Below are 26133 nucleotides of genomic sequence, written 5' to 3' on the forward strand. Positions count from 1 at the left end.
ATCAGTCCTGAAAACCAGCATGGAGGAGTTTTTACTTCTCTTCATGCAGCAGCTGCTAAAGCAAGTTTTTTAGCTCCTCCCTCATTCAGAGCAACGTTATTCTGATTGGCTGCCCATCCTGAACAGGAACTTTGAATCCCCCTTCTATGCAGTGCACAGTGATCTGACGACCTCATCATTACTAACGTTTTTAACATGAACGCCCGCCACAGAAACAGGAAGTACGCGCTGGCTTCAGATGCACATCAGTAAAAACACCGCTCATGAATGGGAGACGTATTTGGATCGCCCCCTGGTGGCTGCTACACCATTCATCATGTTCCATCGTGTAAAGGCCACGCCCCTTCATATGAACAGAAAAGGCGGTTTGCGAGATTCAGAGAAGGAACCTTTGACGTCAGCACGTTTAAGATTTTTTATTTTGATTGTTACATTTTTATTAAAACTGAAAACCGTCCCGAGCCGTCATCATCATCATCAATGACACAGTGCTGACTTGGCACAGCAGGACTGGACCAGACCGGTCAGAGGTCACGAGCCCATCTCCCCCCCTTCCTCCCCCAGGGGGGAGCAGAGGTGTGAGATGAACACACAGTGGTAGTTCCACAGCAGCAGCAGCACCATCAGCAGCAGGCCGCAGAGCAGCAGGGCCACCAGCAGGGGGAGACGGCGCGATGCTGACGGAGGGCAGGAGTCGCCGCAGCTGACGGGGAGAGGGAGAGGAGGGGAGGAGCAGCGATGGAGCCACAAACAGAGACGTTTGAGTCCCGATGGGTCAGACTGAGATGAGCTGACAGGTGACGGCATGGTCCTGGAGAGGTCAGAGGTCAGGTGGAGCTCAGCTGAGAATCAGAAACAGAAACATTGGTAAAAACCAGAAGCTCCGTAACGCTCCAACCTGAGGGGGGGGGGGGCCCACTAAAGGTCACATAGTAGATCTGAGGGGAGGGGGGGGGGGGACAGGAAGCAGGTTACTCTGATCACATTTTAAAAAGTAAAAGCGTGCAGAGAGCATCAGGCCCGGGCTCAGGTGTGCCCCTGACGCTCTGACCTCTCCGACTCGCTATCATGGCCGACAGTTTGACTCAAACACGAGCTCTTTAAATGTCAGCACACGTCTCAGCAGAGGAAGGCTCGGAGCTGCTGAGGTGTGACGAGCCCAGCGATACCTGCAGATGTTTCCAGATGTTTGTGAACGAAATTAAAGCGAACTGAGTGACACTGAACGTCTCACCGGCTGCTCGGAGAAACCAGCAGCCTCAGCAGGAAGTGTGTGGACTGGGTCGCATCATGCACGGTCTCGCTCTGACTGTGTTCAGTGAGGTTTGGATTCGAGTTTACGTTCCCGTTGAAGAAGAGCCTGAAGTGACGGGAAACCAGGAAGGAGCCTTCAGGAACTCCACAAGAAGAACATCAAAATCCCTCAAAGAGGAAAATCTGGAAGCTCCACGGAGCATCGAGGGGGAGGAGGAATTCAGCCTCCTCGTCTTCCTCACTCCTCCGCTTCATTACAGGCTCCAGAAATAACACAGGGTTACCATGGCAACAGCCAAAGGGCTTCAGGGTTACTGTGACGACCACCGAGAGGAGAAGCACGGGAAATACACAGACCCTCCACCCCACGCTGCGTCTGTCGCTTTTACTCCACATTCATTAAAACAGAACGCTCTGAAGCCCCGTCTGAGGCCCAAGGCCTGGTCCCTAACCAGTCCCTGTCTGAGGCCCGGTCTGGTCCCTAACCAGTCCCTGTCTGCGGCGCGGTCTGGTCCCTAACCAGTCCCTGTCTGAGGCCCGGTCTGGTCCCTAACCAGTCCCTGTCTGCGGCCCAAGGCCTGGTCCCTAACCAGTCCCTGTCTGAGGCCCGGTCTGGTCTGAGTTTTCATGCACGGAGCTGCTGGTTTTTCCTGCACATACGAGGTTTCCAGCTGACTGAGCAGGCAGAGAAAGGCTCTGTAAACAGCTGAGGGTGAGCGTTCAGCTCAGAAACACTCACCTGTCTGCTCCTTTCCTTCTGCGTCTGCGGCGAAGCCCAAACACCTGCAGCCTCTTCCTCTGTGTAACTGTGTAACATGGCCGGCTCAGCCAATCACAGCGGCCGGTCGGAGGTGGTCAGCTGAGTTTCAGTGCACTGACCGGCGGCATCACGCCGTGACCTTCAGACTGAGAGTCAACAATAAGACCGCGCACCGAAAACGGCTGCAGAGCCTCGAGCTGCAGCCACACACAGAAACTGCCCCAGGAAATACCCCCCAACGCCCCCCCCCCCACGATGAAGAACACAGCTGCTGCCTTTCTCTGCCCTCCAATCCCCTGTATGCTTCTTCATTACGACACAAACGTTGACCTGCAAGACTACAGTACCCACAATCCTCTGTGGCTCCAGCCTGTTGGTGCTTTGAGCTTTACTCTGTCCTGCACTTCCAGTGAAAGCTGTGCAGTGATGCAGAGCGGCATCAACGTCTCTGAGCAGGCTCAATAACCACTCACCTGTACGCCCCCCCAGCCCCACCCCCCAACCCGCTGACCCCCCCTAAATACTTCTGAAACTATGCCAGTAAATAACAGATGACCCAAATACCAACAAACCCTCTCCTCAGCAGCCAATCACAGCAAAACTTAACAGTACCACCTCAAAACCAGCCCCATATCAAACCACAAAGCCCCTCCTAACACTCCCACTATAACCTGTCACGCTCCCCACCAATCACTCCCAACCCCTGCAATACAACCAAACTTTGAGCTTTGATTGGAGGGTTTACCTGTTGTTGCACGTGAACACTCAGACGTGTTTACACGAAGGTAAGACTCGGTGAGGACCGCACGCTGCGGCCAAAACTGCTCTGCTGGCCTGAGATCAGCTGACGAGCTTTGAGAAAATCTCACATCCTGGGTTGTTTTGGCTCGGCCCCCAGAGAGCACGTCCGCTCACGTCCTCGGGAAACACCAGAGCGGCTCCCCTGTGCCCACGCCATAACGCTGCCTCCGCTGTGTTAGACGGATGCTCTGCTTTCCGCTCTTTTCTCGCCATCGTTAAACGTCCACCCAGCTTCACCTGTCAAACGTGTTTTCACACGTGTGCACTTTCGTTAGATGTGACAACGTTCGACCTTCCTGGGCGCACCCGGAGTTCGCAGCTTGCTGTTTCCATCCGTGACGGCGTGTCCTGGCTGTCGACCTTCGGTGCTCCTGACTCGGCTCGATGTGGTGAATCATTCTGTCATCGTCTTTCATGACTTTATGTGTTTGTTCGTTTTAACAGTGAGCAGCTGGTTTGGACACTCCCAGTTTCTGCTTTCTGATTGGTTTATTCTGGTGGTTCAGCCTAATGAGGGCCTGCCTCTTGTCTCCAGGGGTCCGTTCTTCGTACTTCGCTAAGTAAGTTAGCTGGATTTGATTGTTGACGATTTCGCGTGATCTTGGATCGTTCGGTTCCCCGAAGCTCATCCGGGACTTGCTGTCATAGCAACAGAGCCGTAAGCGTAAACCTGCTGGGGAGCAGGTTCACTTTATGTAAACAGGATTAGATCGCGGCCACGCAGGTATGTCCGCTTCATTTATACGAAAGCAACAGCGATATTCCACCACTGTTTCACCATAAATAAATATTATCAATGTAACTAAAGATAATGCAGTATTTGATCCTTGTATTGATGTCACACAGATACATACAGGTCATTTCCTAAAAAAGGGAAATGTACTATTAACATTCTATTACATGTATGTGATTATTACAGATGTAATTCATATTTTAGAGTAGTAATAGTAAATCACTTCGTGTAATCAAAATGAGAGACCACGGCTATTGTGGGGATTGTGCAGGACAGCTGGCTGGGATCTTCACCAGGATTTTCAACAAATCCCTCGCACAGGCGACTGTCCCACTCTGCCTGAAGTCCTCCACCATAGTCCCCTTGCCTAAGAAGCCCCACATCACCGGCCTGAATGACTACAGACCGGTGGCACTCACCCCAGTGGTAATGAAATGCTTTGAGAAGCTGGTCCGCAGACACATCACAGCAGCCCTGCCCCGCAGCCTGGATCCACACCAGTTTGCCTACAGAGCAAACCGATCCACGGAAGACGCTGTAGCCACAGCACTCCTGCTGCATTAACTCACCTGGAAGAGCATGGTAGCTATGTGCGGATGCTCTTCGTGGATTACTGCTCAGCTTTTAACACCATCCTTCCACACAAACTGGTGGCCAAGCTACAAGACCTGGGGCTTCCATACAGCACCTGCATGTGGATCAACAGCTTCCTCTCGGGCCGTAGACAGAGAGTCAGAGTTGGCCATCACACATCCTCAGCCCTGAGTCTCAGCACTGGCTCACCCCAGGGCTGTGTGCTCAGTCCACTGCTCTACTCTCTCTACACACACGACTGCACTCCTCGCCACCACAGCAACATCTTTGTGAAATTTGCAGATGACACCACAGTGGTGGGGCTCATTTCCAAGGGAGACGAGTCTACGTACAGAGACGAGGTGGAGCAGCTGACGTCATGGTGTAAGGCCAATAACCTCCTCCTCAACACTTCAAAAACCAAAGAACTCATAATAGACTTCAGAAGGAAAAAGGCAGAGATCCAACCACTATTCATAAATGGGGACTGTGTAGAAAGGGTGGCAAGCTTCCGCTTCCTGGGAGTCAATATAGAGGAGAACCTTTCCTGGAGTGTGAACACCTCCGAGCTGCTGAAAAAGGCCCAACAGAGACTGTACTTCCTGAGAATTCTCAGGAGGAATAACATCACACAGAGACTGCTGGTGTCCTTCTACAGAGCCACCATTGAGAGTGTTCTAACTTACTGCATATGCATCTGGTACACTAGCTGCACAGGGGCTCAGAGGAAAGCACTCCAAGGGATCATTAACACCGCCCAAAAGATCACTGGCTGCCCTCTCCCCACACTGGAAGTTCTACACAACGCCCACTGTTTTAAAAAGGCCCAAAACATCATAAAAGACACCTCACATCCTGGCCACTCCCTGTTCGAACTGTTGCCCTCAGGCAGACGGTACAGGGCAATCAGAGCAAGGACTAATAGACTCAAACACAGCTGTTATCCAACTGCAATAACACATCTGAATACTACAAAAAAATGTCCATCACGCCACTCTTGTGTTAATCTATGCACGGTCTGAAGCATGTGTGTGGGAATGTATGTGAATGTTTTACTGTTATATCTTATTAGTATTTTAAGTATTCTATCTATTTTATTTATTGAATTTTATTGTTTTATTTATATTTTGATATTGCTAGGGATGATGCAATGATCGGGGACCATTCTTAATTTCGTTGTTCTCATGACAATGACAATAAAGTTTCTGATGATTCTGATGATTCTATAAAAGCGAAGGTGGATTTGGGAAGCCTGTCGCAGCCATGTCCTGTCCGTATACGCGAGCCACCCATTGCGGAAGGTGCAAGATTGATAAGGAGAGTCCTCAGAATTCAGCGTATATTGCGGGACAGACAGGATCCTTTAGCTCAGCGCGACAGTGTGCTCATAGAGAGATATCGATATTCCCGTGAGGGTATTATTTACTTAACCAACTTGTTGACGAGGGGGTGCAGGACCACCACCTGTCTTTTTTTGCTCCGCCCTTTTCTTGGTTGCTGTTATAAACAAACAAACAGATTATTTCAGGGTCTCTTTTCAAGAGACTAAAAGCAATATAAGTGATAAATATTACCATTCTGTAAAATATTCTTATATTTCACTTTTACTTGTTCCCATGTTCTAGTGGGTCCTGTTGTGGCTCTAATGTGAAAGAGGATATAATATAATATAATATAATATAATATAATATAATATAATATAATATGATAAATTTACCCTACCGCCTACTGGTGTTGGCCAGAGGGGCCGATGGTGCGATATGGCAGCCTGGCTTCTGTCAGTCTGCCCCAGGGCAGCTGTGGCTACAACCGTAGCTGCCTCCACCAGTGTGTGAATGTGAGAGTGACTGAATAGTGGCATTGTAAAGCGCTTTGGGTGCCTTGGAAAGCGCTATATCAATCCACTCCATTATTATTGTTATTATTAAATTACTTACGAGTTTAATTTGTCAGCAACTTTCTGCCAGCCCTCTCTCCTTGCTTTTGCAGCCTTTGCAGTGTTCCCTTGCATTTTAATTAAACTCTGAAACTCCTGAAATCCCTCAATCAAGAGTTCTTGCTCTGCTGCCGAAAAATACCGAGCGCACGCCTTCGACATTTTCGCCGACCAATCAGAGGGTTGCCGATCAATGTTTCTACTATCGATGCGTAGCCCCTGTTAAGCCACCCAGTGATCTCACATTACTTCATCCAGCTGTACTAATCGTCAACAGCAGGTGTGTTCGGGGAACCGGAATAGCGAGCTCAGAGTTAGCGCGATGATTTGATCTTGGATGTAGTAAGCGAGGTACGAAGAACGGGCCCCTGGTCTAACGAGGGATCAGACTAGGAAGCCGCTCACCCAACTGTCCGCTTACTTCTGGCCGTGTTTAAGAACTGGTCACAGTGGAGACACGTGGTTTTCACAGGACCGCCACAAATGATGTCACAAGCAGAAAAACTCGGACGCGTTTCAAATAAATATTAGTTTATTACTGAAAGTGTCGTCGGCAGAGACGACGGGCAGGTTAAGCTCAGTTACACAAACACGGATTCAAAAGTGTTCACGTGATGACACGGCGCCGCTAAAATCTGAAACAAATCACACACCAAGCTCTACAGCAACACCCCACTTCCTGTCTGACACAGGAAGTGGATTAGAGTAAAATGTCTGCAGTGGAATCGCTGAAACTCGACTTGAGTCGAGCGGCTACATGTGTCAAAAAACAACCAAACACTAACGGGCTGGAGGTCAAAGGTCAACGGTGCACAGACAGAGGGAAACTTCTTCTACAGTTTCAGTTTTTATGATACAGGAAGTAAAATGTGAACACAAAAATAAAACTTCTTCTAGCGAGCCACAGTCAATCAGCTTACAGGTGAGACCTTCATCATCATCATCATCATCTGTACAGTGTGTTTACATCAGAAACAAAGTAAACAGCAAAAATAAATACAGACTGTGACATCACAGCACGTCACGTGTCATGTGACACAGTTTAGGGTGAGCTGCACCAACACTCATCAACGTTTCTAAATTAAACTACCGATAAATACGTTTAAGAAGTCTTTTATTTTGAAAGTGCCAAACCACTTCAAAGTAAAAGACAGTTTCTTAAAAACAGCTGAGGAAAACTTTCAGATATTTTGTTCTTGACTTTCTTTTTTTTTTAACATAAACGTCTTCCTTTGTTTCCCGTGTTACCTGTTTCCTGTTCAGAGGGAGTTCTTCCTCCCCACAGTCAGTTTCAACAAATCAACATGAAGTGCCTCCATATTTCTGTGATGCCTGGATATTTAAACGGCGTCACATTGAAACCACTTTTGTTTTGCTTCTGGAGTTTTCTCTCGTGTTCCTCAGTTTAAACAAAATAGGAGCGTGAATGAGTCTGCGGATCAGCGTTAGACTCCCATCACCAGGCTGAATCTGCAGATGTGCTCCAGCTGTGAAGCGATTGGTGCAGCTCGCCTGGTGTGAAGCCGAGCGTCACCGAGAACGACGGCGTGAAGCCCAACTCGTCACAAACCTGATCAGACCTGCACAGGTCACGCCGGCACGAATACACGTCAGTGTGAGGAGAATCGGAAACGTGCAGCTCAACACTGAGAGAGGAACCTGACGCTCACATGACGACATCGACACTTTATCACATATCATTTTATTCAGCTTTCGTTTCTGGAACAAAGCAGTACTCTTATTGTGAAGTGCACAGGAAGGATCGTAAACTGTGCCAAAGTAAAAGTCATTATTAATAACGTGCCCTGCCTTATGAGGGCGTTTCTGAATGAAATGATTGAACTTTATTCCGTAAAAAGAACAAACACGTTTCTCACTGATGTGAGCGTTTGTGGATTTTCTAAATGTTTTAAAACATATTCAAAACTGTAAAAACCTTCATATAAAAACAACATCTGCCCGTACAGATGTGATGTGTTTGAGACACCGACATACAGACGTGTGTCTGATAAATATACATAAATACAAAGGTATTAATGTGTGTTAGTGCGTGAACGCGTCACACAGCACAGCCATGCATCTGTCACTGATCTGTGAACTGAGCTTGTAAATAAATTAAAACTATTATAACTTCGCTGTTAGTTTTTCATGGACTTTCTGGTTGACGTCTTGGTGCTGACAGACGGGTTGACCTCGCTCGGTCTGCAGGTCGATTCTCAGAGGGCGTGTTCTCGGTGACGCGCTCGGCCGGCTGCTGTCCTTAACACCAAAAACGTGGAAACCTCCTAACTCCAGCTGGCTCTGTGTGGAGTTAGCAGCTTTCCACGGGACATCAGGGTGGAGCTAAAGGGCTGTGGAGGTAGGCGGAGACTGACATCATCAGTGGGGACACAGTGGAGGAGGGGCAGTGACTACATCTCCCAGCATGCACTGGGACTGTCAGGGGCGGTGGGAGGAGCTTTTGGGGCAGAAAGCATCCCTTTTACGTGCACGAGGACATCTCTGTATTATGGGGACGTTTTTCCTTTATGAAGACAGTCAGGCACTGTGGGGACACTCTGCATTACGAAGACATGGTGACATTAATGCCAATAATAGACTGAAATGTCCCCATGTCCACTCACAGCTGCACAGTGCAGAAGCGGGTTTAAGGTTCAAATAAAGTTTTACCAAATTTTCCTGAACACAGAGAAACAAACTTTCTGGATCGCTGAACCAAAATGGCGGAGCTTCCTGCTAACAGGTCATGCGTCGCTGTGAAAGGACATCACCCAAAAACCTCAGTGGGATGACCCCACACTCTGGTTCGGTGATCCGGGCGACATCTGTGACTCTGTGTAAAGGAACCACCTCCTGTCCCAGAGGCTCCTCCCACCGGCCAAACTGTAATCAGTAATCGGGGACACAGGTGATCCTGGAGATCGATCCCAATTTAGGCTCATGGACTCAGATCAAGAAGAACGGCGTCGCCAGTTATGACCAGTTCCACAACCAGTCATACTTTTGATAATTCAGTGCGATCAACAGAACAAATTGTACAACACCACAGACATCCACCCGAAGGAAACCAGTCCCAAACAGTTCTTTCAAAATAAAAGACCCTCTGGTGGGAGGAGGCAGACAGCTACAAGCAGAGGAAGGCAAGTGTGTGTTTGTACAGTGTGTGTGTGTTTGTACAGTGTGTGTGTTTGCTTTGTGTGGTGGGAGTTAGTGTGACAGATGGTGTGTGTGTTTGTAAAAATGTGTGTGTGCTGCTTAATGTTTGTAAATGCTTCTGTTGATATTTTTGTGGGGTCCTGTGATTTAGGCAAATATTGTGGGGACATTTCTGTATTATGGGGACATTTCTGCATTATGGGGACATTTCTGTATTATAAGGACAATTCTGCATTATGGGGACATTTCTGTATTATAAGGACAATTCTACATTATGGGGACATTTCTACAGTGTGGGAACATTTCTACAGTGTGGGGACATTTCTACAGTATGGGGACAATTCTGCATTATGGGGACATTTCTGTATTATAAGGACAATTCTACATTATGGGGACATTTCTGCATTGTGGGGACATTTCTGCATTATGGGGACATTTCTACAGTGTGGGGACATGTCTACAGTGTGGGGACATTTCTGTATTATAAGGACAATTCTGCATTATGGGGACATTTCTACAGTGTGGGGACATTTCTGCATTATGGGGACATTTCTACAGTGTGGGGACATTTCTGCATTATGGGGATATTTCTACAGTGTGGGGACATTTCTGCATTATGGGGACATTTCTACAGCATGGGGACATTTCTACAGTGTGGGGACATTTCTGCATTGTGGGGACATGCTTTAAAGTGTTCAGTGTCAGCATTAAGGTTCCAGATCAGTTTTTCAGTCCCCACTCCATAAGGAATAAAGGTAAGCGTGTGTGTGTGTGTCACTATGGGATACCGTCCAAAAGCCCTGCTGTCATTACATCGTCCTTCCTGTCCATCTGTGTGTGTGTGTGTGTGTGTTTGTGTATCCAGAGGGTCAGTGTGTGTCTGTGTGGCTCAGCAGCAGCAGTGAAGCTCGCTCGCTCTCTCAGACCACGGTGCTGACGGAGGGATCTGATAGGTTGAGCTGGCCGGTGATGTCGGTCGGGTACGGCTACAGAGAGAGCAAACACACAGGTTATAAACAGCAGCATCACACACTGGCTGATCCTGAGCTGTACCCTCTCATGGGTCCTGCCTACATTCCTGTTTTCATCTGAAGGACTTATTAGCAGTGGAGGAAGCGTTCAGGTGTTTTACTCAGGCGTTACCTGCACACAAGCAGCTGTTAGCGTGAAGATGCTAACAGGTCTCCTTTGTTAAAAAGATGGATTTGCACATTTGCACCACAGCGAGCCTGTCAGACTTCACTGCAGACACACAGGATCGTTACGTTAAGAATTACCTCCTTTAAACAGATTAATATCCTGGCATCAGTGCAGGGCTGGACATTTGAATCCTACATCACTTTTCACTCGTCTACAAAGTTCACCGTGATATTTTGGGACGTGTTTAAAGGACCGTCCCTTAAAGGTTTCAGGCTGCTGGACATGAATTAAACATCGTCTTCCATCGTGTGAGCCGGGCTGAAGCTCTGCCACGGGCAGCATCAAACTTTCATATGTGAACAGAAGCAGCAGCACAGGCCAGGCTGTCGGTTCGATTCCCAACAGTGTGCGTTGGTTTCTTTAGGAAACCTGATTGTTTGTCAGCCTGAGAGCGTTGTTGACACAGGCCTGCAAAACACACGTGAGTTTCTCTAAGACAGAGAAATGATCCAAGCCATGCAGTGCAGTGCTGTGTACAGCAGGCTGTCTGTCTGCTGTGTGAGCACAGTTGGACTCACGAACGAGTGCTGTTCTCAGTATGGACGAAACGATGATCACACTCCCACAGACGTTCACTGTGGACCTCACCACTCTGTCTCACTTCATAAGACAATTTTTCTAACATTAGTTTCTGATGCTAAATTAAGTTTTAATGCACATATTTTTCAATTATGTATAATATATAAATTTATACTGTGAAATCAGTTTTCCTGCAGGGATTTTAATCCTAACATTCATTTTTTATTCTAGCATAGATTGTTACTGACAACATTTGAGGGTCACTGATTTTATGCTAATGCTAGTTTATTTATTATGTTATTATTGATGTTTTTACATTTTCTTATATGATTTTAACCTAAATTTTTTCTGCTTAATGTAATCTTAACTGTTCTGACTCACAATAATAATTACCATCACATATAAAGAAAAATGGTGATATTTTTTAAATGTCACACTGTCACTAGAACATGTCGACGCCTGTTTAATCATCATAGAAAGTTGGTTCTGTTCATCTAAATGTTACAGTGGGGCAAAAAAGTATTTAGTCAGCCACCGATTGTGCAAGTTCCCCCACTTAAAATGATGACAGAGGTCAGTAATTTGCACCAGAGGTACACTTCAACTGTGAGAGACAGAATGTGGAAAAAAAATCCATGAATCCACATGGTAGGATTTGTAAAGAATTTATTGGTAAATCAGGGTGGAAAATAAGTATTTGGTCAATAACAAAAATACAACTCAATACTTTGTAACATAACCTTTGTTGGCAATAACAGAGGTCAAACGTTTACTATAGGTCTTTACCAGGTTTGCACACACAGTAGCTGGTATTTTGGCCCATTCCTCCATGCAGATCTTCTCGAGAGCAGTGATGTTTTGGGGCTGTCGCCGAGCAACACGGACTTTCAACTCCCGCCACAGATTTTCTATGGGGTTGAGGTCTGGAGACTGGCTAGGCCACTCCAGGACTTTCAAATGCTTCTTACGGAGCCACTCCTTTGTTGCCCGGGCGGTGTGTTTTGGATCATTGTCATGTTGGAAGACCCAGCCTCGTTTTATCTTCAAAGTTCTCACTGATGGAAGGAGGTTTTGGCTCAAAATCTCACGATACATGGCCCCATTCATTCTGTCCTTAACACGGATCAGTCGTCCTGTCCCCTTGGCAGAAAAACAGCCCCATAGCATGATGTTTCCACCCCCATGCTTCACAGTAGGTATGGTGTTCTTGGGATGCAACTCAGTATTCTTCTTCCTCCAAACACGACGAGTTGAGTTTATACCAAAAAGTTCTACTTTGGTTTCATCTGACCACATGACATTCTCCCAATCCTCTGCTGTATCATCCATGTGCTCTCTGGCAAACTTCAGACGGGCCTGGACATGCACTGGCTTCAGCAGCGGAACACGTCTGGCACTGCGGGATTTGATTCCCTGCCGTTGTAGTGTGTTACTGATGGTGACCTTTGTTACTTTGGTCCCAGCTCTCTGCAGGTCATTCATCAGGTCCCCCCGTGTGGTTCTGGGATCTTTGCTCACCGTTCTCATGATCATTTTGACCCCACGGGATGAGATCTTGCGTGGAGCCCCAGATCGAGGGAGATTATCAGTGGTCTTGTATGTCTTCCATTTTCTGATGATTGCTCCCACAGTTGATTTTTTCACACCAAGCTGCTTGCCTATTGTAGATTCACTCTTCCCAGTCTGGTGCAGGTCTACAATACGTTTCCTGGTGTCCTTCGAAAGCTCTTTGGTCTTGGCCATGGCGGAGTTTGGAGTCTGACTGTTTGAGGCTGTGGACAGGTGTCTTTTATACAGATGATGAGTTCAAACAGGTGCCATTCATACAGGTAACGAGTGGGGGACAGAAAAGCTTCTTACAGAAGACGTTACAGGTCTGTGAGAGCCAGAGATTTTCCTTGTTTGAGGTGACCAAATACTTATTTTCCACCCTGATTTACCAATAAATTCTTTACAAATCCTACCATGTGGATTCATGGACCTTTTTTCACATTCTGTCTCTCACAGTTGAAGTGTACCTCTGGTGCAAATTACTGACCTCTGTCATCATTTTAAGTGGGGGAACTTGCACAATCGGTGGCTGACTAAATACTTTTTTGCCCCACTGTATGTCTCCAGTTCAGCTGATTTTATGGGATTGTCAGCAGAAAGCGCAAAAACACAGCAGCTTATTCTTCATGCTAACATCAGTGTTTTTATGCTAGCAGTAGGTAGCACAGAAACACTGTTTGTGTGATTCTAACAATTTTATTTTATTTATATCCACCAAATATGTAGATTGTTTGTGTAGGCCTGACACTGTGTCTTCTGTCACACTGCACACCATGCTAAGATTAGTTTTCCACTAACAGTTCTCTGGAAAGACTGGAGCTCTGTGGCTGGAGACCAGTTTAAAAATCACAATAGGTTTAACTGTTTGACACTAAAATATAAAGACATGATCAGTGGCACAAGACTTTTGCACAGTGCTGCATTATCAATAAGTTATAATATAAGCATACTAATGCTAGCATGCTAAGAGCCCAGCACGCTCTTCATTCATTTGTAGCCACAACTTTAAAAATGTGAACAAAATGCAGAATGTTACGTAGTTTTTAGCTATTGTGCTGTTTACAAAAAAAAAAAAACTAGAATTGATGAAGAAGATCAAAGCTGTTCTTAATGCACAGTTTTGATCATGCTAATGTTGTTGTTTTTTATGCTAACATGAATTGTTTTCATGCTAGCGTTTTTTATGGCAACATAAACATTTTCGTGTGAATGTCAGTGTTTTTTGACAAAATAAGCTTGTGGAGCTTTTTTCACCTTTTTATCTCCAAAGCACTGAGTAGGAAGTGGCTTCCAAAGTTTAACCAATCAGATGAAAGCTGGCTTTTAGAGACGAGAGACTTAAAGAGACAGTAAACTGGCTTGTTGTAGACAGGATTGTTTTTGAGTGTGAATCGTGAGCGGGTTAGCTCCATGTAAACATCAGAAACCACTGAGGGAGCCATCCAATGTAGACCACAATCAATGCTGTACTCTGAGTAAAAGTACTTAGTTACTTTCCACCACTGCTAATGTGACGACTGATGGAGTTTGCCCGCAGCGAGGCGGGGCAAAGCTGGGGGTCTGGTTTAGAGTGCGGGTGTGTTTTCAGCCTACAGTCGGTCGTGCTTGCAGAGGAGGACAGAGGCAGTGTGTGTGTGTAGTACAGCATGTAGTCTGGACACCATTCAAATCCACTGAGAGAGAAAAACACTCATATAGAAAATAAAGAGAGATGATCACAAGAGAAATGAGTCAGCTCTGCTCCAACACCCGCTTCAGCTGGCTGGGTGTGATCAGCAGCTGGTTCTTCTGCTGCTGATGAACATTAAAGCATTTCAATGAGCTCTCCTCACTGAAACAGTTTAACGTGCAGCAGCTCCTTAAATCCCTGAGATGACACGCTTTGGCACTATTTTGACTCCCTTTACATCAAACCACTGCTTATCTGGAGGGAGGAGGGATGCAAAATGTGCCAGAACGCTGCAGATTTTAAGACACATCACAAAGTTTGGCACATTTCAGATCGTCCGACTGAGGAGGAGAGTTTCACCAACGCTGCAGAAAAACAGACCTCAGAAATCCTGCAGCTTCGCTCAGATCTGAAGCTGCCACAGTAACAGCACTGAGGTCATTTATAGATCGTTAACAGCTGAGTCCTGTGGGAACAAGAGATGGTCAGGAAGACCCGAGCAGCCGACCAGACGCTGAAACAGACAGGAGTTAGAGGAGACGGACGAGTCTCTGCTGGGCAACCTGTGAGGGCGAGAGGCCGGGAGACAAAGTGTGTGGGGACATTTGGAAATGAAGGGACAGAGAGATGACAGGACAGGAAGGAGAGGAAACAACCAATCAGAGAGAGACAGGACAAAGGACAGGACAATGGACATGACAAAGGACATGACAAAGGACAGGACAAAGCACATGACAAAGGACAGGACACTGGACATGACAAAGGTCATGACAAAGGACAGGACAAAGGACATGACAAAGGACAGGACAAAGGACATGACAAAGACATGACGAAGGACAGGACAAAGGACAGGACAAATGACAGGATGAATGACAGGACAAAGGACATGACAAAGGACATGACAAAGACATCACGAAGGACAGGACAAAGGACATGACAAAGACATGATGAAGGACAGGACAAAGGACAGGACAAAGGACAGGACAAAGGACAAGACAAAGACATGACGAAGGACAGGACAAAGGACAGGACAAAGGACATGACAAAGGACAGGACGAAGGACAGGACAAAGGACATGACAAAGACATGACGAAGGACAGGACAAAGGATAGGACAAAGGACATGACAAAGACATGACGAAGGACAGGATAAAGGACATGACAAAGGACAGGACGAACGACAGGACAAAGGACATGACAAAGGACATGACAAAGGACAGGACGAAGGACAGGACAAAGGACATGACAAAGACATGACGAAGAACATGACAAAGGACAGGACAAAGGACAGGACAAAGGACAAGACAAAGACATGACGAAGGACAGGACAAAGGACAGGACAAAGGACATGACAAAGGACAGGACGAAGGACAGGACAAAGGACATGACAAAGACATGACGAAGGACAGGACAAAGGACAGGACAAAGGATAGGACAAAGGACATGACAAAGACATGACGAAGGACAGGATAAAGGACATGACAAAGGACAGGACGAACGACAGGACAAAGGACATGACAAAGGACATGACAAAGACATGACAAAGGACAGGACAAAGGACATGACAAAGGACATGACAAAGACATGACGAAGGACAGGACAAAGGACAGGACAAAGGACATGACAAAGGACATGACAAAGACATGACGAAGGACAGGATAAAGGACATGACAAAGGACAGGACGAACGACAGGACAAAGGACATGACAAAGGACATGACAAAGGACAGGACGAAGGACAGGACAAAGGACAGGACAAAGGATAGGACAAAAGACATGACAAAGACATGACGAAGGACAGGATAAAGGACATGACAAAGGACAGGACGAACGACAGGACAAAGGACATGACAAAGGACAGGACAAAGGACAGGGCAAAGGACATGACAAAGGACATGACAAAGGACAGATCAAAAGACAGGACAAAAGACAGGACAAAGACGGGAGAAGAAAGACCACACAATCTGACCCTCTTCACTTCTCCTTTGCAAGAGGACGATGTGAACCGTGTGAAAACCCAACAAGCGGACCCTGACCTGCCTGGGCGGACCGAACTGGACGTTTCTTTCTGTCTTCAGTCTGTCGCCTTTTGTCTGTCTCAGTGGGACAGATGAGCTGATTGAGGTGGGAAAGCAATGATGGCTGACCAACAGACGGGCGGCCATGATGAGTCAGCAAGGAGATGATGGAGCTGGAGATGAGACGAGAGGGCGAGAGACACACGTGACGAACCGAAGACAAACAGGAGGCGATTACAGACGAGCGAGAGCAGAGAAAAGAAAGACAAACAGATAAAAGATGGAGTGAAGCAGAAGACACGTGGAGGACAGGAGGGAGGAGGGTTGGTGGTCTTCATCTCCTTACCGTGGCATCCCCGGAGGCCCTACGGCGTTTGAGGTCGGAGGTCGAGGTGATGGACCTAAAAGAGGTTTTCAGTTTGGGCTCGGGCTCTGCTCTACCACTTTTCCTATCCTAAAATAAATCATACGATAGGTGCACACACACGTTAACACGCAGCAGAGACACTCGACTAGCTGCATGAGGACACACCTGAGTGTGTGCTGTCAGGTAGAGAGTGTGTGTGTGTCTGTTTGTGTGTGTGTGTCAGACACACTGATCAGCCACAACATTAGAACCACTAACAGTTCACCTGAGTAATAATTTAGCAGGAAGTCGAGTCGATGGAAAGTTTGAAGCTAAAGTGGCGTGATGAGGAGAGCAGCTGCAGGCGGAGGCGGGACTATTGTTCCTTCAGTATTTATGTGTCTCGTTGCTGTTTCTTGATTAGCGGCGTGTCGTCTAATCGAAGGTCAGCTGGTGGATTTAACAGGAAGCAGGTGAAGGTTGTTAAAGTGAACCTTTGTGTCTGAACCTTCATCATCATCATGACTGTGGCTCAACACAAGCACAGAGCGAGAGCGCCTCCTGCTGTTCAGGGTGTTGGTCTCATTACTGCCCGTGAGGTTTTCAGGAGCACGGCCATTGGCCTTCTGTTGAGCTCTGTTTGTTTTACTTCTGTGATTTTCCTCTCTGGACCCTGAAAGATGATTTCTGCATAACCAGTGAAGGTGATCTAAAGGATGAACTGTGGTCGAGTCAGGGACAGGTCGTGGGTGCCTGAGGCCCACTGAGACCAGATCCCACAGAAGAGCTCCTGCAGAAAAAAGCGTCGCAGCGCTCTGACTTCTTTCCAACATCGAACACTCGTACAGTGAGCTGTGTGACGGGTCACTGCCTGCCTACATGTTTGAAATGTCATTTCCTGAGGAGGAGACACTCGGCTGTAGCTGCTCTCTACCTTTGATAGGAACTCACTGGTTTGTCTCTACAGGTGTACTGGAGACTTCAGAAACAGAAAGGTGCTTGGTGACCTGAAACACAATCTGACCTCGTTGTTTTAGTCATCCCAGAGGCTTCAACTCTTATCAGCTGTTCCTATTTACCTGGTGATCACCTGAGGTGGTCGTTGGCCACCCTGTCATCAAGTGAACCACCTCAAGGTTCCAGTAAGGCTTCCACTGACTGGAAAAGCATCTTCTGACTTAGTTATAGGTGGCTGACCATCAGAGCTGTGAGTCACCACCTCATCTGTAGGGTAAAAAGAAGTCCAGGTGCCATTGAACGGCCTGGTGGTCAGAAGAGTCAGAGCTGGACCGTGGAGCGCCAGAAGAAGAGTGTCCAGTCTGATGAAGAGTGTTTTATTTCCCATCGTCAGGACACACTGGAAACCAACGCTGCATCAGCAGTTTGAGGAACATGACAAGGAGATCTGATCCACAGAGGCTCATCTCACATCCACCCAGAGTCACCTCCACCTTTTATTTTGGCGTCAACTATTAGAACAACCAGCTCACTGTGATATACCCACGACAATTTCCATGTTCAAGTTTTGATTGGTCTGACTGTGTCTTCAGCTCTTTATCTCTCTCCCTGTGTGTGTTGGGTAGGTCTCCTGAGGTACGCCGGTCACCCGGGTCTCCCCGAGCCTCCCCGTGCCTCCCTGAGCCTCCCCGAGCCCCCCGTGCCTCCCTGAGCCTCCCCGAGCCAGGGACTGGCAGCTGCAAGTATGAGATGGGTTTTATGGTTAAACACCCCGCCCACCACTGAGTATTTGTGTGCGTGTTATTGGTGAATTAATTCACGCCTGCGTGCAGCGTCCTGGCTCAGAGGATGGAGGCGATTGGGTGCTTCTAATGCTGCGGCTGACGGCTGTATCCCTGTTATGTGGTGTGTCAGTGGGGCTGTTCTCGGTGCCGCAGTGAAGCTCTCATTCAGTTCACTTTGATTTCTACAAAAACTGCCTCAGAGCGCTGCACAGAACCCAGAGCCTGAAGTCCCTACAGCTTCAGATGAAGTGATGCTTCAGTAAAACGGAGCAGCGCTGTCCTGTTTTACTGCCCACACAAACACACAGCAGCAGGGAGACACCAACGTGAGGCTCAAACACAGGAACACGACAGGAAATCAACCTCAAAGCAAAGGAAACATCGTGGGGGAGAGGTACGGGGCAGGGGAGGGGGGTGAGGCAGGGGGAACAAAGATGGCGTATGAGGCCCGAATGAAGCCGCGAACACGTGGGATCATTATACCAACACTCTGCTGTTATAATGCCATCTCTCCTGGGGAGGGCGGGGAACAGAAAACAGAACGGGGGAGGGGCGGCGGCACATGGCTGATGATCACATGGTGTCTGACCTCTAACATCGTATGAAGATATAAGTTTGACCTTTGACCCACCACAGTGACAGTTGAGGTGAGAGCTGGGCATCAGTGGCGAGACGTTCTTGCTCTGTTCTTTTTAGTGCCAACAAACCGTACGAGGACGTAAACACGGGTCAAAGCTGAAACCGCACAATCGAGAACCCGTGATGTCATAGGTGGGGGCGGGGTTATTGTTACCAAACTCAGCGCCCACCAAAATGAAAAATCTAACTTAACTAAGAGAAACGAATTTTTATGCTACTGCAAATATCAAAGCAACACCTGAAATATTAATAAGTCCACTGCAGAGATGGGCTGTGACATTTTACTGTAATCACATTACTTTTTTCAAGTAGCTTGACCGACTCTGGTCCAGTATAACCTGACATGTACCTCTGCACACATTTCAGCTTCTTCTTTCAGTGTCAACATTTCTCAGATGTACTGGGAAGCCTGAAGCAGAGAAACCACAGCTGACCAGTGTTTGGCAGCGAAACGTTAATGGTACGAAGTCAGTTACATGTTGTGTTGCAGGTTTGTTGATAAAAAGAAAAACAGAAGCTGAAAATCTGTTTGAATTTCACACCCAGCTCTCGTTTGGACTCTCAGAAACACGTTCAAAACAGAGAAACCAAAAAGCCAACACTAATCTGACACACAGGTTCAGCCAAAGGCCCAAACTGGGTGTCAGACTGGTTAAACTGGGCAGACTGGTCCCAGTGAGATGTTTCTGGGCCCAGTGACAGAACAGTGGAAGACTTGGATCGGAGCAGCAGTCAGTAACAGCACATGAAAAATAAAAAAACACCATCATTACAGGTTTTCAGTCGTTGAGTAACAGCCATTAAGGATGCGATGAACACACTTCCTGCCTGGACTCTGCTGACTTTACGAAGACGTGCATGAAAATGAAACAGCAGCGAGTCTTGGAGCTACAAACCACATAAAGCAAAGAGATGCTCGCACTGAGTTTCATCCTACAAGAACTCAAATGTTCACAGTGTTTTCATTAAAGAGTGACGTCTTTCTGCAGGTGACGTGTGTCTGGATCCCCCAAATATAACTGTGACCACACTGTACAGATGTCACCGTTTCACAGCGTTCTCACGGATCAATAAAGTTCAGCTTTGGTGAGATTATTGTATCTGTGTCTGTCTGGTAGATTTCCCCTGAATGTTCTGTACTTTGGTATCTCTGTGTCTTATTTTGGTTTTACGTCCTCCTTCTGACCATCTGTCCTCATGTCTTCCACCACGTCTTCTAATAGTGTCGGGAGGACGTCTACGTGACCCACCCAAAGACATGGCCGCCATCGGCATGATCAGCAACTTTGGACAAACAGCTATTTAAGAAGCCCCCCCCATACAGGTCACCTTACAGATGTGAGTGTTCCAAGTATTCAGAATCAAGTTTGAGTCTCACACACGTTACAGGAGTGTCCTGGGGGAAACGAGAGCCCGTCAGTCGATCGTTACTTGGAGACACGAGTGTTAGCAGGTTTGCTGGACAGGGACCTATCAGACTGATCTGTCTGAGGCTAGCTGTCTGAACGTCCTGCCCCCTTGAAGTCTGCTCTCTTCTAATTGGTTGTTTTCTGGAAGCCTGCTGAAGGGCAGCAGCTTGTGAGCTGTGCAGCAATGGACTCGGTAAGTAAACCTGTAGACAGTGATCCATCATTATTTGAAACTTGGGCTCATGTGACGTGAATAATCACCTATTACATGTTAGCAAATACTCAAAACCACAACAGGTTTAAGGAATCTGTGGAAAATACAGATGATTGTGTTTCCGAGCTCCTCCAGCTGCTAACACCTGTGCTAACTCTGGGCCTTCAGTCACAGCTGTGTGAAATGCTAATCATCCTCAGCTAACTGCTAGCCTGCAGCGGCTGCTGTTTGAAGTGCTCATCCCGGCACGGCAGCGAGGATTATTCATGTGACAGCTGAGCACAGCTGCTGGCAAGAAAACATCTGGAACAAAGGAGAGAGGGAGCAGATTTCTCCTGTTTTCTGATCGTGCAAATGTGGATCCAGTGTTCAGTCTTCAGTGTGATGAAGGATATATTTATGAGATCATTTTAATTTGTTAGCTACAGAAAAAATAAAGCAGCTTAGAGGAGGCCAAAATGAATGAATCGTGAGGAGGACAGCATTATTATTATGATATCAAAGCCTGGGCTGCATCATTGCCATTCCAGGACTAACTGTCAGTGTTGGGAAGGTTACTTTTAAAATGTACTCCACTACAGATTACAGATTACATGCCCCAAAATGTATTCTGTAACGTATTCCGTTACGTTACTCAATGAGAGTAAAGTATTCTGAATACTTTGGATTACTTAATCCAATAGCACACCACGTTATTATCACTGTGACTTACACTGTACATGTTTTGGCTCTCCAACATATTACTAGAGCCTTTACAGTAATCTGATTCCTGATTCACTTAATCCATTCTCCATGTGTGAAATTAGAAATATCACACATGGAAATATCCTGTCTCAGAGTGACGCTGAAAAACTAGTTCATGCATTTATTACTTCCAGGCTGGACGACTGTAATTCATTATTATCAGGAAGTCCTAAAAACTCCCTGAAAAGCCTTCAGCTGATCCAAAATGCTGCAGCAAGAGTCCTGACAGGGACTAGAAAGAGAGAGCAGATTTCTCCTGTTTTGGCTTCCTGTTAAATCCAGAATTCAAAATCCTGCTCCTCACATACAAGGTCTTAAATAATCAGGCCCCATCTGATCTTAATGACCTTGTAGTACCATATCACCCAAGTTCCTCTCTCAGGTGAAGTGTCAGAGGAATGAACGAGTCAGAACCAACTCAGCCTGTCTGTGTTTTTTAATTGGTCTGTTTGCTGTGTGAGGCTTTGCAGCGCTCCCAGAAAACCCAAAGAAACCGTGAATGAACCAGCTGTATTACAGCTCAGGTCATGTGACTACAGGTGCACTGTGCACAGCCATATCTGTAGATTCCCGCCGCCCTTCGATCGCCCTCACAGAACCATTAAGTTTCATTTAAAGCTTAACTACAGCAGCCATTTTAACAGCGTGTAATCGAGGAGACAGAGGTTGTCGGGAGCATTTCCACACCACCGCCAGACGAACTACATTAAACCAACTGTGCATGTTTGTACCGGATGTGCTGCAGTCCATCCTGCAGTGACTGCAGTAGTTGTGTGTGTGAGTCCCCGCGGTGCTGATCTGATCACCCATCGGTCAATCAACAGCAGGAAGTCGTTAAAGCTTGGAAGGAAATTAATCAGAAACCCAGGTGGAGCGAAGGCATCCTCGCTGAGGCAGTGTTAATGGAGCTTCCTGTTTTACCTTATCATAACTCTGACTATGACGATGTGTGGATCTACACACAGACACAGCTGTGTTTTCATTCTTCCACTGACGTGCACGTCACACATGCAGCAGCTGAAGAAGGGCAGAAAATTACATTCAGGCTACGTCCACACCGGCCCGGATAGATTTGAAAACGGCGTTTTTGTCTGAAAACGCTCCGCGTCCACACTAGCGTTCACAGAGTTGTGCGTCCACATTGAAACGGCCAAAAACGCTTCCGTTCCAGTCCTGCACATGCGTGAAACGCAAGAAGATTCGACCTGCCTCATTTCTGTCTGCCGTTTATTTACGTTCCGGCTCGTTGACACGTCGGCAAAATGTGGAGGAAAAGCACCGAGTTTTTTAAATGGACTCACAATGAGGTGGAGTCGTTGCTGCAAGTAACACAAAAGTACAAAGTTGCAAAAGCGAGTGAGAATTAAAGAATTTGAAGAAAAGCTCTCAGGAGCATGTACAGGCTGATGTTGATCTTTAATAGGGCTGTCAAACAAAACAACTGCTGTGTAACGCCCTCCGCTATCTCAGTTTAATAGGTCACATGACTGCATCACATGACTAAAATGCGTCATCATTTTAGAAAGTCTCCGTTTTCACTGTCCACACTGCGACGGGACAGCTCCATTTTGAAATGTATGCGTTTTCAAAACACTGCGTTTTTCAGTGTCTCAGTGAGGACGGGAGGCCAAAACGTGTGGACGTAGCCTGTTTTTACTTGTTTGTGAAAACAGCTGCTGACCTCACACAGTCCACAAACTCATCACTACAGAAAGCAGCAGGTCAAAGTTCATATTTTGATTATGTCATAGTGGTGGTTTTCTACACCCACTTCCTGCACGTTGTATTTAGAATGGGCAGCCAATCGGGGGAAAGTTGACTTAAAGGGGGAGGAGCTAGAACGGCTTGTCTCAGACAGAAGACGAGCTGCAGGGTGGCGTCAGATAAAGAAGGATTATTATGAACCGTGAATCATGCGAAGCTGCTCTGTGAGAGTCCAGGAATAAAACCACGGAGTCGACCAAGCTTTCCTCATTTCTGTGACTCATTAGTGGGCTGAATAACCCCAGACTAACCTCAGACTAACCCCAGACTAACCTCAGGCTAACCTCAGACTAACCCCAGACTAACCTCAGACTAACCTCAGACTAACCTCTGGCTAACCTTAGACTAACCTCAGGCTAACCTCTGGCTAACCTCTGGCTAACCTCAGACTAATCTAAGGCTAACCTCAGACTAACCTCTGGCTAACCTCAGACTAACCTCTGGCTAACCTCTGGCTAACCTCAGGCTAACCTCTGACTAACCTCTGACTAACCCCAGACTAACCTCTGACCAATCTCAGACTAACCTCTGACTAACCTCTGGCTAACCTCTGACTAACCTCTGACTAACCTCAGGCTAACCTCAGACTAACCTCAGACTAACCTCTGACCAATCTCAGACTAACCTCTGATTAACCTCTGGCTAACCTCTGACTAACCTCTGGCTAACCTCTGACTAACCTCTGACTAATCTCAGACTAATCTCAGACTAACCTCTGACTAACCCCAGACTAACCTCTGACTAATCTCAGACTAATCTCAGACTAACCTCTGACTAACCCCAGACTAACCTCTGACTAATCTCAGACTAATCTCAGACTAACCTCTGACTAACCTCAGGCTAACCTCTGACTAACCCCAGACTAACCTCTGACTAACCCCAGACTAACCTCTGACTAATCTCAGGCTAACCTCAGACTAACCTCTGACTAACCCCAGACTAACCTCTGACCAATCTCAGACTAACCTCTGACTAACCCCAGACTAACCTCTGACCAATCTCAGACTAACCTCTGACTAACCCCAGACTAACTTATGACTAACCCTAGGCTAACCTCTGACCAATCTCAGGCTAACCTCTGACTAACCCCAGGCTAACCTATGACTAACCCCAGGCTAACCTCTGACCAATCTCAGACTAACCTCTGACTAACCCCAGACTAACCTATGACTAACCTATGACTAACCCCAGACTAACCTCTGACCAATCTCAGGCTAACCTCTGACTAACCCCAGGCTAACTTATGACTAACCCTAGGCTAACCTCTGACCAATCTCAGGCTAACCTCTGACTAACCCCAGGCTAACCTATGACTAACCCCAGGCTAACCTCTGACCAATCTCAGACTAACCTCTGACTAACCCCAGACTAACCTATGACTAACCTATGACTAACCCCAGACTAACCTCTGACCAATCTCAGGCTAACCTCTGACTAACCCCAGGCTAACCTCAGACTAACCCCAGACTAACCTCTGACTAACCTATGACTAACCCCAGACTAACCTCTGACTAACCTCAGACTAACCTATGACTAACCTCTGGCTAACCTCTGACCAATCTCAGACTAACCTCTGACTAACCCCAGACTAACCTCTGACTAACCTATGACTAACCTATGACTAACCCCAGACTAACCTCTGACCAATCTCAGACTAACCTCTGACTAACCCCAGACTAACCTCTGACCAATCTCAGACTAACCTCTGACTAACCCCAGACTAACCTATGACTAACCCAAGACTAACCTCTGACCAATCTCAGACTAACCTCAGGCTAACCTCAGGCTAACCTCAGACTAAACTCTGACTAACCTCAGGCTAATCTCAGACTAATCTCAGACTAATCTCAGACTAACCTCTGACTAACCCCAGACTAACCTATGACTAACCCAAGACTAACCTCTGACCAATCTCAGACTAACCTCAGGCTAACCTCAGGCTAACCTCAGACTAAACTCTGACTAACCTCAGGCTAACCTCAGACTAATCTCAGACTAACCTCAGACTAACCTCAGACTAAACTCTGACTAACCTCAGGCTAACCTCAGACTAATCTCAGACTAATCTCTGACTAACCTCTGACTAACCTCACAAAAGAGAAAATGACACATTTTCTGTTCTGGGGGCTCTGGGCTGTAGGTTGGGCATTTTTCACTTGTTGGTCACAGTTACAGAATAAATCACTCACCGGTGAATCAGAAAACGACCCGAGCTTCACGGAGCCACTGAAAGCTAACCAAGCATCAGTGAGCACGCTCTTGATGATCAGCAGTCAGTTTAATTAACACAACCCTTCATCCTGAGCACAAAACTCATGCTTCTCCTATTAAACAGCAAAGATGACAGATGTTTCCTAACAGATGTAAAAACAAAGGCCTGATCCTGATCTCAGTCCTGCTGCTGGCTATAATGACCTCGCTGTGAGGATCACACATACTGAATACTGTTTACCGCAGAGCCACAGACAGGTGGGCTGAGTGCCATAACGCCACACAGAGCTTCAGCAGAGGTCAGGGCGTAAAGTAAAGTAGAGTAGAGTAAAGTAGAGGGACGGACCTGCAGGTTCTTCCTCCACACATTGACGGCAGCAAAGGCGAGCTGCATCTGTTTCCTGCGGGCGTCTTTGTGCCGTTTGTAGGCGATCTCGATGAAGATGAGGAAGATCCCAGCCACGATGCCTCCAGCAACCAGCATGAACACACCTGAAGGGCACAAGTGACGAGAGACGGCGTGAAACGCTTCACAGGTAACATCTGCTAAACGGCACAGCCTCAGGGGCGCAGTTCATGCAGCAGAGGCAGCACTGAGTCCTACCCGCCATGTTCTCGAAAGTGAGGGTGGCCGGGGCGTTGCTCCTGGAGTCGCACTCCTGGTATCGAACCCACGTCTTGTCGAGATCCTCCATGAAGCCGTTCTCATGAGAACTGTGGAGAGTCAATGAAGCGTGAGCGGACACGTATTTGATTGCTCAGATGTTGGTTTGTGCTCAGGTGTTTTTAATGTGGAAATATGTGTCTGTGTGACATCCTCCACACCCCAGGTCACTCACTTTTTATGTTTTCACGGCCCTGGCGGGGCCTCCTGTGAGATTGGTCTCGTGTGGGCG

General features: G+C 47.0%; 2 protein-coding genes across 2 annotated transcripts in view; both read right to left on the reverse strand.

Moving 5' to 3' along the window:
- Positions 1–5352: 5352 nt before the first annotated feature.
- The window catches only part of LOC146658272 (uncharacterized), a 187718-nt gene continuing 166937 nt past the window's right edge, over positions 5353–26133 (reverse strand). Inside the window, exon 2 of the mRNA XM_085426660.1 lies at positions 5353–6425. The gene's annotated coding sequence lies outside the window, so the exon portion shown is untranslated. The remainder of the gene's footprint in view (positions 6426–26133) is intronic.
- The window catches only part of grin1b (glutamate receptor, ionotropic, N-methyl D-aspartate 1b), a 66780-nt gene continuing 47186 nt past the window's right edge, over positions 6540–26133 (reverse strand). The window contains exons 19-21 of the mRNA XM_085426634.1: positions 25842–25951; positions 25584–25729; positions 6540–10199 (exon numbers count right to left, since the gene is read on the reverse strand). Coding sequence (XP_085282760.1) covers positions 10134–10199; positions 25584–25729; positions 25842–25951 — 322 coding nt within the window. The 3' untranslated portion in view covers positions 6540–10133. The remainder of the gene's footprint in view (positions 10200–25583; positions 25730–25841; positions 25952–26133) is intronic.

This window comes from Rhamphochromis longiceps, linkage group LG12, assembly GCF_057381845.1.
Source record: "Rhamphochromis longiceps isolate RC_006_pf linkage group LG12, R_longiceps_female_GT1.1, whole genome shotgun sequence".
NCBI classification, from domain to species: domain Eukaryota; kingdom Metazoa; phylum Chordata; class Actinopteri; order Cichliformes; family Cichlidae; genus Rhamphochromis; species Rhamphochromis longiceps.